We start from the raw sequence: 17,218 nt of genomic DNA, 5'->3' as shown, positions 1-17,218 counted from the left end.
GTAGTGTTGGAAAATCGGCCTTTTACTGTTTACTCTATACGTAATTGCTATATTGTATGAAAAGAAGTTTAACAATAAATGTATATTACTTAAAAGAATTAAACTGTATAGAATTGTTTGAAGTGGAAAAGTAAAGTTGCTTTCTCATTCCTCATAGGTATCTGCTGTTAGGGTTTGAGTGGTTCCCTTGCAGAGATTTATTTTCTGTGCATATACATATACATAATACATCACGTGCACCATGTGTTTACACACAGTTGGAGCAGCACTAAGCGTACTGTCCTATGACTTATTTTTTTCCACCTAAAAAACATGTTGTGTACATTTCCCCATACTGGTAGGTATAAACTACTTATTACTACTACCACTGCTACTTTTTCCTCTTCTGCTTCTGCTTCCTCCTCCTCCCTTTCACTGCATAGTATTTCTTGGTCTGGATATATCATCATTTATTTGCTGTTGAGGGGCATTGTTTCTAGTCTTTTATTATAAACAGTACTGCAGTGGATATCTGTCTATAGGCATGTGTATGCACACTCAAACACAGGTGTACAAATATATCTGTAGGGTAAATACCCCAGAGTGGACTGAAGGGTACGTTTTGTGTTTTGATGGATATTGCCAAAATACTGTTCAGTGTATAAGGGTAGCACATGTTTTTAAAATGGCCATACGTTAGAATTTCAGGATGCCTTAAAAATCACGTAGTTCAGGGTCCTGGTGGCACAGTGGTTAAGAATCCGCCTGCCAGTGCAGGGGACACGGGTTCGAGCCCTGGTCCGGGAAGATCCCACATGCCGCGGAGCACCTAAGCCCGTTCGCCACAACTACTAAGCCTGCGCTCTAGAGCCTGCGAGCCACGACTACTGAAGCCCGCGCGCCTACAGCCCGTGCTCTGCAATAAGAGAATCCACCGCAGTGAGAAGCCCGCGCACCGCAACTACAGAGTAGCCCCCGCTCGCTGCAACTAGAGAAAGCCTGCGCGCAGCAACGAAGACCCAACGCAGCCAAAAATAAATAAATAAATTTATTTTCAAAAACTCATCTAATTCAACTCTGCGATATGGGTGAATCTCACGAACGTGTGGAACAAAAGAAGCCAGAAACAAAAGAATATGTACTGTATGATTCTGTTTATATAAAGAAGAAAAACAGAAAAACTTACCTGTGCTATTATAAATCAGGACAGTGGTTATCCTTGGTGAGGAATAGAGACTAGAAGGGGGCTTCTGGAATGCTGGAAATGTTCTGTATCTTGGTCTGGGTGCTGTTTACATGGTGCGTTCAGTGTGTGAAAATTTATCATTGTACACTTCTCTATAAGCTTATAAATGTGTATTATACTTCAATGAGAGTTTTTTTGTTTTTTAAAGCATCTAGTCCAACTCTGGTTTTATAGATTAAGACCCCAAGAGTTGAGGGCTTTCCTCCCTCTCCTGCCAGATGCAGCTGAGGTTTCCTGAGAGCCTCACGCTGGCTCTGGAGCCCTGACCTGTCTTGCCAATATTGGACTAGTGATGCCGTTGGCACTCGGAAAGGCTGTGAATGTGTGACAGTGTCTCTCACCTTGAGGCCCTTGAAGAATAATGGTGTGTCTGAGAGCCAGCTGCTGTGTCAAATGGAGTTTCTGGTTTTATAGCACACACTGCTATGTTTGGGAATACCCTAGCACAGGCCTCACACACCCAGTTCATAAGACAAGCTCAGAAGGCTTACAGCTGAGGAAAAGTCCAGTTCTCTGTCATTCCAGCCTGCCTCTCACTCATGATTTCCTTTCCTTGAGCCTTCTTCTCATTGCATCCTAATCTGTACTTGCCACTGCTTATTTCTGATTGTTTTCAGGCCAGTCCCTATTTTAGATAATTGTATCTTTTTCAGTAAAATTGTTTGTTTAAAGTAAAAAAGAAGCAGATTTCTGTGTTATCCTTCCTGGCCTGCTTTAGGAGGGTGGTGGAGTGGTGGATTCCAAGAAATTGTTTTGTGTGGTGTGTGACTCCAGGATTTGCAGCATCCCGGATTGCTTTATTTTGCTATGGAGATTCTATCTGGAAACTTTCTGTGAGTCAAAGCATAGTTGGGTTGTTTGAGCATTTCCTGTGGTCAGAAATTTTCCTTGAGGTCAAAAAATTGATCGGAGATTAAGATGTATTCTGAGCACTTGCTGGCATGCACATACCTATTGACTTTGCTAGTGCTAGTAGCACATCTGTGTGGGATGTCCTGTTTGATCATGAGTTAGAAATAATGGCTAAATTACAAGAGCCAGCCCTCTTAACATAATACGGTCTTATTATCATGGCCGTGTCCTGACAATACCAAGAGATTGATTTATGCAAATTTAGGTAAGTATGTAAAGTCCAGAATGGCCACCTCTTAAATCTTAAACATCCCTGACACATGGAGGAAATGTTAAAGGTAGTTACCGGTCTATTCTAAAGGGGGCACTGGTAAATACAGTGCTGGGGGAAGACATTCCAGATATGATATTGAAGAGATACCAAATTGGTAAGTCCTTATTTTGAACCAGACGGGGCCTTCTGTAAGTGGGCCCTCTCAGTAGAAAATTCTCATCACGTTGGACTTACTCCAAGCCCCTACCCCACCTCACTACTGTCTGCCCTTTTGTTTCCCTTCACCCTCTGCTTCCTTCCTCCACTCCAGCCTCAGCAAATCAATTTGTTATCAGCGATCCAGCTTGAATTATGCCTTCTCACTGATTGGCCATCCTTACTTCTGTTGACCTCGCCCTCCCTCTTCTGGACTTCTGTGCCAATATTGTCTGTGCACTCTGCTTAGTAGTCACATGTTCTACCTTATAGCTTATCTTTTATTATCTTTAAGTTGATTACACTTTTCACATCTTTACCTTGTCTCCCTAAATTGTCACCTCCTGAAAGGATATGACAGTGTTGGTGATTTTTATATCCCTAGTGTAGTGTCACCGAGGTAGCTGCTTTCAGTAATGATTTATTGCTGTGATACCCTGTTGCCCAAATACCACCATGTGTCATATCAGAGATGCGATTACTATAAATAGAAAATTCAATTGCTAATTTATTTTGCATACTTGAGCAGGTGGCATCTTTCTTTGTCTTCCTTTACACCATAGGTCAACCTCCACTGAAAAACTGTGTGACAAAATTATTTTCAGTTGCTGACTGACTCAGCTGACCCTCTGGATTTAGGGTAGTATTTGCTTGTCAGGGCAGTTTCAGTTCAGCAGAAGAGTTGGTGTGGTTTGTTGGAGCTTAGTGGAAGAAGATTTTACCTGGGTTTTAAGATCAATATGTGGATTCTTTGAAAAGATAGAATAGGCATAAGCCAACATGAACCCAGGGTGAGACTATAAAAGTCTCAAAAACTTGCAGAAATGCATAGTCTTGATAAGTCTTTGGTAGCCTGTCCGAATATGAAGCATGGATCTAAATTTTTATTCAGTTATCATAGTACTACCTTTTGTATCATCCCCTGTGTCTTGTGACAATTACTTTATCAAGCATTAAATCCTAAAAATTGGGTCTTTCCTAAGATGTTTGTTTTACAGATTTCACTCTCTTGTTTTTACACCAAAATCATGGTTTGTGAATTCTTATTTTATAATGTGTTCTAATAACTGGTAGAATTAATCATTTTCAACTCTTTACCAGGATATTCTATAGCCTCACACTATCCTAAAAGAGTAATTAAAAGCCTGTTATATGCCAGTTCCCGTTAGGTGCTGGAGGTTCAACGATGAATAAGACAGTTCATATTTCCCTAGAAGGGCTCTCAGTGTAGTGAAGATTATAGTCAAGACCAAGTTAGTAAAGGAAGTAGTTGGCGGCAAAGCTTCCATTTTTCTACATCCCCATTGCCTAGCTTATACGCCCAGCAGCCACGGAGGTCTACAGGGTAACCTTCCAGCCTGCCTCTGTGTGATATTTTTTATGGGATCTTTTAAAGATAGTTTTGCTATTTTTTTCTTTTAAAAAGTATCTTAATGTGACTTTTTGAATTATTTTCTTTAGTGCATTTAACCATTGCATTGAGTTTTTTTTTTAATATTTATTTATTTATTTGGCTGTGCCAGGTCTTAATTGTGGCATGCGGGCTCCATAGTTGTGGCATGTGAACTCTTAGTTGCGGCATGCACGTGGGATCTAGTTCCCTGACCAGGGATCGAACCCGGGCGGGCCCCCTGCATTGGGAGCATGGAGTCTTAACCACTGCGCCATCAGGGAAGTCCTCATGCCGTTGAGATTTTTATTTGGTTTATGTTTAAAATGCAGTTCAACATCTTTGTGTATAGTGTGTGGTCTTTCAATTCAAGGTCATGATGTCTCTGTATTTTTTTCTCTTCATTTTTCTCATAATTAGTCATTGCAGTTGTTTTAAAAAAAATTTTTTTTTAATTAATTTATTTATGGCTGTGTTGGGTCTTCGTTTCTGTGCGAGGGCTTTCATCTAGTTGTGGCAAGCGGGGGCCACTCTTCATTGCCATGCGCGGGCCTCTCACTGTCGCTGCCTCTCTTGTTCTCTGTGGAGCACAGGCTCCAGACGCACAGGCTCAGTAATTGTGGCTTACGGGCCCAGTTGCTCCGCGGCATGTGGGTTCTTCCCAGACCAGGGCTCAAACCCATGTCCCCTGCATTGGCAGGTAGATTCTCAACCACTGCGCCACTGGGGAAGCCTTGCTGTTGTTTGTGTTTCCTTTCTAAGGTTGATGAGGTCAAGTGTAATGAATTAGTTTGTCAATTTGTAAATATCTGGGCCTATTGAGTACAAGGCGTTTTCAATGCTGAGGAGAACCTGAGCCTAAGGCCAGGTCCCATTGGAAAGAGAGCTACATGGAAGAGGAAATTAATAGTTAATAGTTCACGGCAGTGAGTTTGCCTCAAGTCCGTGAGGCTGAAACGTTAGGTGGAAGTCAGGGAAGGAAGGAAATCCCTTGAGCTGGCTTGGTACTTGTCTGGGCTGGGGGCTTGGCCAGAAAGATAAGTTGGATTCTGTAACAAAGAAAGGATGGAGAAGAATCTTCTAGGCAGGGAAGGTGGACTGAACAAGATTCAGGTGTAGAGGTGAGAGGTGCTGTTGACCACATAGCTGTGTTGCCCTAGAATCCTTTGAATGTCAGGTTCTGGCATTTAGACTTGGACAGGGGTTTTCAGATTGTCTGTCTCGGGTCCCTAGGATTCTAAGGAAGGTTTTCTGTGTGGAAACGGGGAACACAGGCCACTAGGATTCTGGGTCCTTCACCCTTAAAGTTCAGTTTAAGATTTTATTTGGAAAAAGGATTTTGGTGCTCTTGAGAAAGCTTATCAACCCTTGTTATCATCAGTGGGAAGGCAGGGTTTGAAGGTTTTTATCTGAGAGAATTCGCTGAAGCTCTCGGAGGGCACTCCCTTGTTACCTTCCCATATCAGTCAACCTAATCAATCGATGCTGTTCTTTTTACCACTTGAGTGGGTCTTGAATCTGGCCCCTGCCGCTGCAATTAATCTCACTCTCTTCCTGGTTTATGGTCATAGCCTCTTGGTAATTGGTCTTTCTCCTTCTGGTCTCATGTCCGTTCAGTCCTTTAGCCACACTGCTGCAAATATCTTTGTAAAATAAATGAGATCACATCACCTTCCCACGTTTAAAATTCTTCAGTGGCTCTCCATTACCTCCAGGATAAAGTTTAATGCTGTTGCCAGCAAAACCGGCCCCTGTCCATCATCTAGCCTCACCTCATGCCATTTTCATCCACGATGATAAACTTCAGCCGCACAGATAAGAGCGGCACGCCGCTTCTGAAGCTTTTGTGATATGTCTCACCCGCGGTACCTTTACTCGCCGTTCCCTTTCAAGAGTCCCCTCCTGGCGTCCTTCTCTGGCCTACCCTCTGAGCCAGTGCCCACCAGCCTGTGTTCTGTAGTGCTCTGTGCAGTGCTCTGTGAGCACTTACACTCTGGACTCTGATTGTCTTCCTTCCTCAACGGATCCTAAGTTCCTTGAGGGAAGGGACTGGGTCTTCATCATTGTATCCTCCAAACCAAGACACAGGGCTCTAATAAATGATTATGAATGAATGAATGGTGTAGAGACGTTCAGAAGACCTCTTTCCTCAGAAGTGCCATTCAGTGGAAACGTGGAATTGTATCTAAAGATAGGGAGAAGTAAAAAGATGCATATGATACTAAGGTCTTGAGCAAGGTTGCAACATCTGAGTGAGAACTAATTTCCCTGTGTTCTTCGTGTGAGGGGTAGAGGGTGTATTGCTAACAGTCCAGGGAATGTGAAACTTTCGAGGTAGGATACTTAAATAGAGGGGCGCAGAAGGAAGGGAGCTGCGAGTCAGCAGAGCAGGGGGAAAGAAAGCGAGTGGGTCAGGCTGCCAGGGCTAATGGGAGACTTGGTGTCCCGAGGGTGCGGCTGGCCATGAGGATTCAGGTGCACCTTTTCTGAGTTGGGAGAATTGTCTATAAATCACTTTAGAGTTTAGAGTTCAAAAATAAGGGAATTCCCTGGCGGTCCAGTGGTTAAGACTCGGCGTTTTCACTGCTGTGGCCCGGCTTTGATCCCTGGTCGGGGAACTAAGATCCTGCAAGCCACGCAGCACGGCCAAAAAAAAAAAGAAAAAGAGCTGTTTTAATAATTATGATAATAATAAATGGAGGATAAGTGGATAGATGTTTTACCCCAGGGGATTGGCACTTTAAATTTTTCAGTCCACTGCAGCCTGTATCAGTTCAGAGGTCCTTAGAGCAGAGACCTGCTCTGGCAAAGATTCCTCATTACCTGGTGATTTCTCTTCTCCCTGATGCACCCTGGGGCTGCTCGAGCTGTTGTTCAGCTACCAGGAGCAAGCAGAGGCTGGGCGGAGACAGTGTTGGAGTCTCTGTGACTCTAAGTGAACAGTTACACCCAGGCTAATCTGAGCAGCAGTGGGCAGGCTGTTAGCGAACACTCTTCCTTCAAGGATGTAAAGACAGAGAGCTTGACTGTCTAAATAACAGTTGAATGAATTGTTGTCTGTGGGGTGTTGTCAGCCTCAAAGAAGCAATCAATTTTCTCTCCTTGCCCTCTGAAAAAGATCTACTTGTGCCATTGTTAGATCTCTTTGCTACAAGTATTCTTGGGTTGGATTTGGCTTCTGAGTTTATCTCCATTTTCAGGAATCCTTCCCTGAATACCCACCCTCCCACCTGCCGAAGGCAAGGTAAGGTGTCACTACTGGCAGAACCAGTAGGCTGTCTACTACTGGTATGCAGCCCTCTTGTCACCACTCTGCATTCATTGTCTTTGTCACTTTGCTGCTTTGTTTCCTGCAACGCTGCTACACTGAGGAACTCAAGAGCAGAGACTGTCTCTTCTTTGCCATCACCAGGCACAGCACCTGACGTGCAGTAGGCACTTGGGTATTTATTGAAGGAATAAGTGATTTTTTTGTCCCATGTACTAAATTAGTTAGATTAAGGCAGATAGGAAATGGTCACTAGACGCAAGATGAATTCTCGAGGATTGATCACTTAAAGATCTCTTCTTGGCAAGTCTGTCTACACTATCGCTTTTTTTGCTTCTCTTTTTCCCTGCCCAGGCTCTTAAATTGATTGCATAAAATTTTGTTTCCCTTTGAATGCTGTAGGGTGCTGCTGCCGCCAAGAGCTGTCTTTGGAGTTTACGTAAATACTTGTTGTTTAAGGGACCTAGTACGGTTAGAGCAGGGAAATTGGGGAAAAGCAGATTCTCAAACCCCTGGAAACTGTGACTTGAAGAACTGTGTGGGTTTATTTTTACTTAGGGGCGCATAACCTAGGGACTATGGATAGGCTTCTGGAGGCCTGTGAACCCCTGATTTCCTACAGCTGTTGGTGAGCTTGTATGTGTGTGTGTGTGCGTGCACGCACAATGGGGATGCACCAGAACCTACAGCCTTCATTAGGTTATCAAAGTAAGAGGCGTCTCCTCCTCCCAAAAGGTTAAAGACTACTGTGCAGCCGAGTGTCGGTGGAATACCTACCATATGATCCAGAGCAGGCGGGGATGATGGCACACCTTTGTCCTCAAGGAGTTTATGATCCAATAAAGATGAAAAGATTTGACCCGAAACCTCTTAGAGCTGGCAAAAGAGAGATCAGTGAGGGCTGGGAGATGGATTTGTTAGGACTTGAAGGATGAGTAGCATTGAAGTGATTGAGACTAGGTCAAATAGTTTTCTCTTCCCAGCTCTCCAAGACAGGAGGCCTCATAGCTTCCCAGTGATTCCATGCAACTTGGTGGCCCAAATTGGTATAGTCCACCTCCAGTTTTACTGTGTGCCCATCCCCTCCCATTGGACCCTTTCCAAAATAGAGTCGCTGATCTCGTATACTCAGGACAAACAGAAGTAATAGCAGCTAATAAAACGTTTAAAGTGGTAACGTTAGCTCCTGGCTTTATTTTCAGTATCTCACCTCCATATTACAGATTGAAAATAGACAACCCTCCTGGGTGCTGGAGTTTAATAACTCCCTCGGTTTTATCCCTCCCCACAGAGAGATGGCTTAGCACACATCTGTCTCCCTTGTGTGTTCACAGTGACCGTGAGAAACAGACGCCCAGCGTCAGTGAGCACTTTGATGTGTGGTGTACCATTCCTCAGAAAACACCAACCCAGTCTTTCCTGGAACTGCCTTCCAAAAAACCCCACCAAACTAGTAAATGGAAAATGGCTGCTAAGTGTTCGGAATAAGTAATATGCATATATTTCAGCTTTATAACTAACTGAGAGCAAATTACAGTGTTGCCCTGGTGGGAGACAGCAGGACAAAAGGCCAGACTCTTTCTCGAGCTGATTTCCTACAGTTGTTGGTGAACTCCCAGGCTGCTTAATCTAATTGGGAAATGCCCTTTACTTAGCCCTAGCGTGCGGCACAGAGCCTTCTACGGCACCTGTGGGCAGCGAGGCAGGCCTGACCCTCAGTACGTTCCTTACCTTCTCTGAGCCTGTGTTTCCTTGGCTTCCTTGCAAGGGTAGTTGTGCATATTAAGAGAGAACACGTGCCAAGTGCCAATTAGGACCTCACGTTGCCAGGCCCAGTGCTGAGTGTTTCCATGAGTCTCATACCATTCTCATAGCAGTCTTCTGAGAAGGGTATAATTTCCAATTTTCTGAAAAGGAAAAGGGGATTCAGAAAGATGGAGATTGGAGCTGGGACTCTGACCCAGAGCCATTGATTACCCTTTTGGCCACATCGCCTCCCTTCACTGGGGTAATTTGAAGCCCAAAGAAGACAGATGAGTTGGGCCCTGCCAGCTAATGGAGCAATGGGATCAGGCAGCTGATGCCTGGTGCACTCTGGTGCCCTACACCAATAGCCCCTCTCTGACTGCATGGGACGGTTTTCTTCCCTCCTGACACCAACTGTGTGGGGTCTTTTCCAATACCACGTCAATTCTCCGACACCAGCCGGGTGTCCTGCCACCCAGTTGTGGCACTAACCACCCAGAGTTATCATCAGGCTCTGCACGTTTAGGGCTCAGTCCCGCAGAACCACCCTCACTTCACCACGCCAGTTGCCAGTCCCTAGGCTGTGCAAACACTGTCTGACTTGGCCAGAAAGTCGGGGGTTCCCACAACCTCCCCCCAGGTTCGATAATTTATTAGAACAACTCACAGAACTCAGGAAAATGCTATGCAGTTGATCCTTGAACAACACAGTTTGAACTGCGTGGGTCCACTTATACTCAAATCTTTTTCAATAGTAAGTACAGCTGTACTCCCCAGTCTGCGGTTGGTTGAATCCGTGGATGCTGGACCACCGATACGGAAGAGCCGCAGATATGGAGCGTCGACTATAAGTTATGGGCGGATTTTCAACTGTGTCGAGATTCAGCACCCCTAACCCCCACCGTGTTCGGGGTTCAACTGTCTTACTATTACAGTTTACTATAAAGGATACAACTCTGGAACAGCCAAATGGAAGAGATGCCTAGGGCAAAGTATGGGGTAAGGGACACAGAGCTTCCATGCCCTCTCTGGGCACGCCACCCTCGATGTGTTCACCAACCTGGAAGCTCTCAGAACCCTGTTGTTTAGGGTTTTTATATAAAGGTTCCATTAAACAGGCATGATTGATTAATCATTGACCATTGGTGACTGAGTTCAATCTCCAGCCCCTCTACCCTCCCTGGAGGTGGGGGTGGGGCTGAAAGTTCCACTCTTTCATCAGGGCTGGGTCTTTCTGGTGACTAGCCCCCATCCTGAAGCTATCTAGGGCGCCCCACCCCACCCCCGCCAAGAGTCCACCTCATTATCATAAACTCAGGTATTGGGTAACAAGGGGCTGGTTATGAATAACAAAAGACACTCCTATCACTCAGGAAATTCCTGAGGGTTTTAGGAGCTCTGTGCCGGGAACTAGGGACAAAGACCAAATATATATTTCCTTTATACCACGCTGTCCCTGCTCTCCCTCCAGGGCTCCTGCGTCTAAAACCTTGCCAGTGGGCTTCCTTAGCCCCTCTGTGGGCACCTAGGGCTGAATTGGCCAGTGGCCTCTGAGGCTGGGAAGGAGCCGCAGGAAGAGCCCAACCCTGGGCCGGTGTGCCTCTTGTCATGCCGGGAGGACGGTGCTCACGCAGGGCCTTTTCTTCCTAGAGCACCCTACCTGCTTTCTTAGCTACTCTCCCATGACTTAGAGGACAGCATTAATCTCAAAGTAGCACTAATCCCTTTTTACAAGAGAGGGAACAAATCCTGGAGTTCTTTGGGCAGAGGCCACTCACAGCCATCAGAATGGAAAGGACCCACATTCCAGCCCTTTCTTCTGTGCTTCAGGCTGGTGAAGCTGTGAGCTCTGTAGCATCAGACTGAAAGGATTCAGAAGTTTACCAAGTTCCTTCCCACTTGGGACTGCCCTGAAAAAAAGCCTCCATATTTCCATCCTCATTTATCATAGCCACTCTCTACAGTTATCATGGAAGGGAATTGGTGGGACTAGAGCTGTTAAATCTAGACAGTTATTTCCCTGCAGTCAGCCTAGATCTTTGTGATTCTGTCTTTCAGAAAAGGCAGCTAATTTCAGTAGAGATACCCCTACCTATCACTATAATAGTTTACTAGGTGCAGTTAGTTACAGCTCGAATATACCAACGGGCTTTATGTGAGTAACTGCCATACTTAATGCTGCTTTGAATTGATGGTAAAGTGCTAAAATATGAGGTATGTGGTTTCATATGCTATGATTTTATGGGGGTTCTGTGTTACTTAATCTCTCCTTCCCCCTATAATTCTAGGTTAGCTAGTTGCTTTCTCATTATCCAAATAGTTTTAAAACAAAGCTTTCTCCACATTTTTTGACTACTTCCCATGTGCCCATTTCTCACCACCCTCCTGTATTCTGCTTGCTTATAAGTTAAACACAAGTCATTTGCATTCCAAAAATGCCTTCTTGCCATAAAAGCAGGCAGTCAGCTCCACTTTGGGCTCTTTCAGATAAGCAGCGTTCGTGTAGCTTGTGACTCGGCAGTACTAGCAGATTTCCTTGGGACCCAGTGCCCTGATCGGAACAGCATGCCCTGGCAAGCTGCCTGGAGAGCCCAGCAGCCAAAACGAAGTAAAGCCTGTTTCACAGAGTAATCCCGCCCTTCCATCCAAGACAGAAATCATCTGGGTGGAAGCCCAAATCCCCAAGACAGTTCCAACAGGCCTGCCTTGCCTGCCTGTTCCGCTGCACTTTCCCTCTCCCCAGCAGTGAGCTTTGGTGGACAGGCCGCTCTGCCCTTCGCCGGCGGAGAGGAGATGAGACTGCTTTTGCCCCGACAGGCAGTGCAGCAGGCTGTCCTGTCACAGCAGCCTGGGGAGCAGCACCCGCTCTCGACTGAGGGCCCTCGCTGCCTCCCTCCCTCTCCCTCATGTGGGGTGTGTGCGTGTGTGTGTGTTTCTGTCCAGCTTCTGGGAAAGGGTGCAACCCTCTTGTGGGGGATCCCAGGCACAGCAAAGCCGTTGCCCTGCTCTGGAAAAGTGAGCAGGCCAGATCTAGAGACCGACCACACGTAGAGCAGCAGATGGCTTGCCCTGGTGAGATCAGGAATTCACTCAGTCCCGATGACTTCTCCAGGGAGTAGTGGAGGCAGGGAAACGAGTCCATAAAGGAAGGTAGGAGTTGGGTGCGCTTGTGTAGGAAGCACCTTTTCTGTGCTGGCCAGGGCTGAGGCCTTCCCTCTCCCGTATTCTGTGGGCTGGGAGGCCTGCCAGTATGCCTTGAGGCACGAGGGTGGTTGAGAACAAACTACTTCAGTCCGCTTCCTTCCTTTCTTCAGCCAGAGAAACTGCACTTTTATTTTCAGGAATGTGTTCCTCCTTCCCTCCTTTCTGTGGATAGTTAACTGAATGCCTTCTCCAGGCACGAGTTACTGTGCCAAATCCAAGTACATAGAACGGTAATCGGAAAACATGCCTGTTCTCTCCTTGGAGGGCCAGCATGCAGTGAATAATCACACAGCTGTACAGTAACTTTGAAGTTTTGCCCACTGCTATACAGAGGAAGTATGGGGGTAGTGTAGTGCAGTGGTTAGACACAGGCTTTGAAGTCTGTATGGGAATAGTCATAATGGTAGTATACAACTCATAGGGCTGTCGTAAGGGTTTCGGAGATAATGCATGTAAAACGCTTATCACTGTGCCTGGCCCAAAATATGAGGATTGCATAAATGTAAGCAGTTTTTATTATCATAACTGACTTAATTTAGATCTGGGGGTCAGTGGAGACTTCTGAGGGAGCAATGTTCAGCCAGCCAAAAAGGTGGAGGTAGAAGCAGAAGGAACAACCTATAGGAAGGCTCGGAGGCAGGAGGGGCTCACGCTTTGAGACTCTGAAAGGCCAGCGTGATTGGAGTGAAGTGGGTTGGGAGAGGGCAGCAGGATCAGGTGGTGATGCAGGCCACCCAGGCCGCATGTGGACAACTTTGTATTGTATCCTAGATGCAGAGTAACCACGATCAGATTTAATGCCAGAGTGGTAACAGCCTTCTAACCTATGAAGTGTACTTTCTTAGTGAGGAAAGAGAGGCCAGGAAAGGAGGGACACTGGGCTGTGATTGGTGACATCACAGAACCTTTCGTGGTTCATTGGGAATGAGGAACCGGAAAGAAGTTAATCTCTGCCCTCATTAATGCTTCAGAGGAATCTGCCTATGACCTCAAGGGGCTTTACTTGGGGGCCTGCTGTGGAAGGGAAGTTGGCATTGTATGCATGGGGCGGGTATTGCACCTGTGTATTAGTTTGGCTGTTTCTTTGTTGGTGGCTCTTTGTTTAGTCAGTGAGGACACACCCCCCCCATCGCAGTGGCACTAGCTCACCTCCGAGTCACACTGCCATCACCCCCGCACCACTGGGCTTGAGTGTGCTGGCGAAGTCACACTTGGAGCCCGAAGGACGCTCACATTCTTGGCAGTAGGGTCTCCCAGCTGCTCTTGGCTTTGAACGTTCGTTGCTGCTTTGCAGAGTACAGCCTGCTCACCTCAGTTATAGGTCACACTCCTCTCCCCTCCATCCCGTGCTGCCCAGAAAGAGCGGTATTAACTCTGGGCTGGCCTAAGGTTCACTTTGTCATAGTGGTTTTCTTAAACACATATATTGGGCTATGTGTTTCCTTGAAAGTCAGGGAAAAAAACAGAGCCCCTCATATGGCTCAGAGCAGGGTCCAGAAGCCCTCTTTCACAGTTGATGACAGTAAATACATGGGTAGCTTATAAAGGATCAGCCAGATGCTGGAGCCATATGATGCCCCAGACTTGGTGTGATACTTTCTTCTCTTCCTTTCAGATGTCTTCTCTCCCTTCCTCCTCAGCCTTGAGATTTATGACGTGGCTGTGTGTACGTGCAATGGCGTTGGAAATTTATAAAGCCACAATGCCTAGCTGTGGGGCTAACACCTGGTCAGGCAGTCATAATAGAGTGCTAGTGGCATTCTGTCATGGGGAGAAAGGAGGTCTGGCACTGCCAGAAACAGATCTTGATTGGCGAGGGAATTACCAAGGGAAGACAGCTAACAAAGGGGCACTGGAGGGGCCAGAGTGACCCTAGTGTTCAAGTAATAGAAGAGCCAGAAAATCATTCCAAGCACATCCAAAACAGGAAGGCAACAGGGAGATCTAGTGGGGATTCTTTCATGTTATCAATAGTAGAACTTTATCATAGGAATAAAGCACGGACACTGTCCATTGGCTGCTGTCTGTCGAGAGAGGAGGCAGCGTTTTTTCTCTGGCTCTCCCTGCCTATCCTCCGACTGACAGATGAGAGCACTGAGTGGGGTGTGAATGAAGAGATGAGTGCGTATAAGTGAGCAAGGGAGGGATGGAAAGTCCTTCTAACCCGTAATGAATCTAGCATTTATAGGATAAAGCCTACATGTAATATTTAAAGGACAAGGGAACAGGGAATTAACATTGGAGGGAGTAGCATGATGTTTTAAATGCACAGTCAAGGTGGGAGGGAGGCTCAAGAGGGAGGGGATATGGGGATATATGTATGCATATAGCTGATTCACTTTGTTGTACAGTAGGAACTAACACACCATTGTAAAGCAATTATACTCCAATAAAGATGTGAAAAAGTAAATAAAAATAAGTGCACAGTCATCCAAGACAGAGACTCGAGTGAGCCAGTTCAGAGCCTGCTCCCCCCACCATGTACACACAGCTCTGTGGCCTTGGGCTTAGCCTCTCTGAGCCTCTATTTGCTCTCTGTAAAATGGGAATAAAAATAATAATATTTACCTCAAGGAATTATTGGGTGGATTCACTATGATAATTCTAGTGCAGAGCTTAGGAAAGTGCCTGGCACATAGTAAGCCCTCAGCAAGAGTTAACTGTTATTGTTTTATTATTATCATTATTATTTCAGTGTGCCGGCCATTTGTGTTACTTGCTTTCATATGTGTATTCTCAGTATTCACAACATCTTGATAGTCATTAATAAACAACCCCGTATTTGTTGAGGAACCAAGGCTTTGAGAGGTGGGATGATTTGTCCTCAGTCACCCAGCAGCTGTAAGACAGAGCCAGGATCAAAACTGAGGTTACTTTGGTGTCAAAGCCTGTGTGTGTTTTTAATATTTTTCTGCCAACTGGCCTGTTTTGGCCGAGCCCTCAGAGCAGGCCATCCTACAGGGAGGCGCTGCTGTTGAAGCTTGTTAAAATGTAGAGAAAGGGCAGGGGGGAAGGCATTATGCTGTGGGCTTTACGTAGGTTATCTCGTTTGTTCCTTGCAGTAGTCTAAGAAGGTGGGGGTTGATCCGCTGTAGAGTCAGATGTGCAGAAGTTAGAGTCAGGATCCGAACCTGGATCTCCCTGACAGCAAAATTCAGGTGCTCCTCCACTTGGCAGCTTGCTTTCCACTTAGATCGTTAGGATAATAGCTGCTCCCTTAGCCCTGTGCTAAGACCTCGTTCAGTGCACCCCAACAGGGTGTACGGTGGGGACCGTTCTGTGTTGTGCAGAAAAGGAAAGGAAGCGCTATCGCCCAGGATCTTAGAGCCAGTAAGTGGCTTGTGATTCCACGCTAAACGCTTAGCCACACTCCAGCCCTTTCACCTTCTGTCGTGGCGGGGGTGCTGCAGTGTGACCCTCAGGAGGAGACAGACTGCAGTGTCACTGTTGGCATTTGACCCAGAGAGGTCGGCCCCCTTCAAGACAACTTGGACTTTATGCTCGACGGGGTTTCCTTTTCTCCCAGAGTTCTCAGCACCCCTCTGGCCTTGAAACTTAGCCTGCCTGAGACTTACCTCTGGGATACAGGAAAGAAGGAGAATGGCCTATTAGATGCATTTCCTTAAAAGTTGACAGAAGTAGTTTAGTAGTTAAAGCCTGTCTGATGTGGGGTGTTTTACAGCACTGGCAGCACCAATTAAAAAGAAATTTTAAGGACTAAAGTGCTGAGTTTTATATCTAAATATAGAAAGTGAAAAATAAACAAGTCAGAGTTTGTCTTGGAGGAAGTATTGATTTGTTGCTAGAAAGGAAACTTAGGAGGAACTGAGTCCTGGTGTGACCGAGCAGGGGCGAAGCCTGGCCGGGGCAGACTACGAAAAGACTTCAGGCCAAGAATGCCGGTGCCGAGAAGTGGTGCTTGGGATCCAGGAATAAAAACTTTTTTGGACGTTTCAGAAAATCAGACGTGTACCAGAGCAGAAGGTGGTTCTCCTCTCGGTTTCCAAGCTCCTGCAGGTCACCTCTCCATTCTCCTGGGGCCCCTGGTGTGGCAAGTGCCACAGGCATCTCTCGGACGCTGTGATGGGGAAGTCAAGGGTAAAATATGTCAGTTCTTAGCCCATAGGGAACGCCTCGTGGCTGGCATTGCTGGGTCATCTAGCCTTCTGTCACCAAAATAGTTTTGAGGAAGACCACAGCTGAAAGCTCTGTGAAGGATCTTATCTGCCATGTTGGGTGCTCAGTAAATTTTTTTTAAAAATTTATTTATTTTATTGTGTTGCGTTTATTTTAATTTTTGGCCGCGTTAGGTCTTTGTTGCTGCGCACGGGCTTTCTCTAGTTGGCGGCGAGCGGGGGCTACTCTTCGTTGCGGTGTGCGGGCTTCTCATTGCGGTGGCTTCTCTTGTTGTGGAGCACAGGCTCTAGGCATGCGGGCTTCAGTAGTTATGGCCCGTGGGCTCTAGAGCGCAGGCTCAGTAGTTGTGGCACACGGGCTTAGTTGCTGTGCGGCATGTGGGATCTTCCCAGACCAGGGCTCGAACCCATGTCCCCTGCATTGGCAGGTGGATTCTTAACCACTGCACCACCAGGGAAGCCCAGTAAATATTTATTGAAAGAAAAAATAAGGCCTCTTTGCTCTTCTATTTTTTAATGTCCTTTTGAAAAATCACACGTGGCCGTGGTTTAAATAACGTATAGAGGCTTGCTAACAAATAAAAAGCGCCAGTTTTAATACTTTTTGGAGATGCTTTGTTCCTGAAGTATCTGGTATTTATTTTTCCTTGTGTATTGCCCCCCCATTTTATTGAATCATAGATCTTAAGAGTCAGAGGGACCTTAGAGGCCTGGACCATCTTCTAGAGTGGTGGCGGTCCTCACAGTATGGTTCCTGGACCAGCCGCATCAGCGTCACCTGGGAATGTGTTGGAAATGCAGATTTTTGGGGCCCACTCCCAACCAACAGAATCAGAAACCCTACAGTTGCAGCCCTGTAACCTATATTATAACCAGCCCTCCAGGTGATTCTGCTGCCCGCTCAAGTTTGAAAACTGGTGATTTAAAA

The 17,218-nt window shown here is 46.2% G+C and overlaps 1 protein-coding gene across 4 annotated transcripts in view; it reads left to right on the top strand.

Moving 5' to 3' along the window:
• Positions 1-17,218, top strand: part of ARHGAP35 (Rho GTPase activating protein 35) — a 114,659-nt gene that overhangs the window by 82,342 nt on the left and 15,099 nt on the right. For 2 of the 4 annotated variants that reach the window (XM_089902664.1, XM_089902666.1), the window contains one exon: positions 158-7,127. The exons of 1 other annotated variant lie outside the window; for it this stretch is intronic. In XM_089902664.1, coding sequence (XP_089758790.1) covers positions 158-171 — 14 coding nt within the window. In that variant the 3' untranslated portion in view covers positions 172-7,127. One more of the 4 variants, XM_089902665.1, reaches the window with a different exon arrangement.

This window comes from Delphinapterus leucas, chromosome 20 (genome assembly GCF_059928025.1).
Source record: "Delphinapterus leucas isolate spDelLeu-1000000601 "Yukka" chromosome 20, BTC_Dleu_Yukka2, whole genome shotgun sequence".
Lineage (NCBI taxonomy): Eukaryota > Metazoa > Chordata > Mammalia > Artiodactyla > Monodontidae > Delphinapterus > Delphinapterus leucas.
The sequence above is the reverse complement of the archived record's forward strand: the minus strand, read 5'-3'. Positions and strand labels throughout refer to the sequence as shown.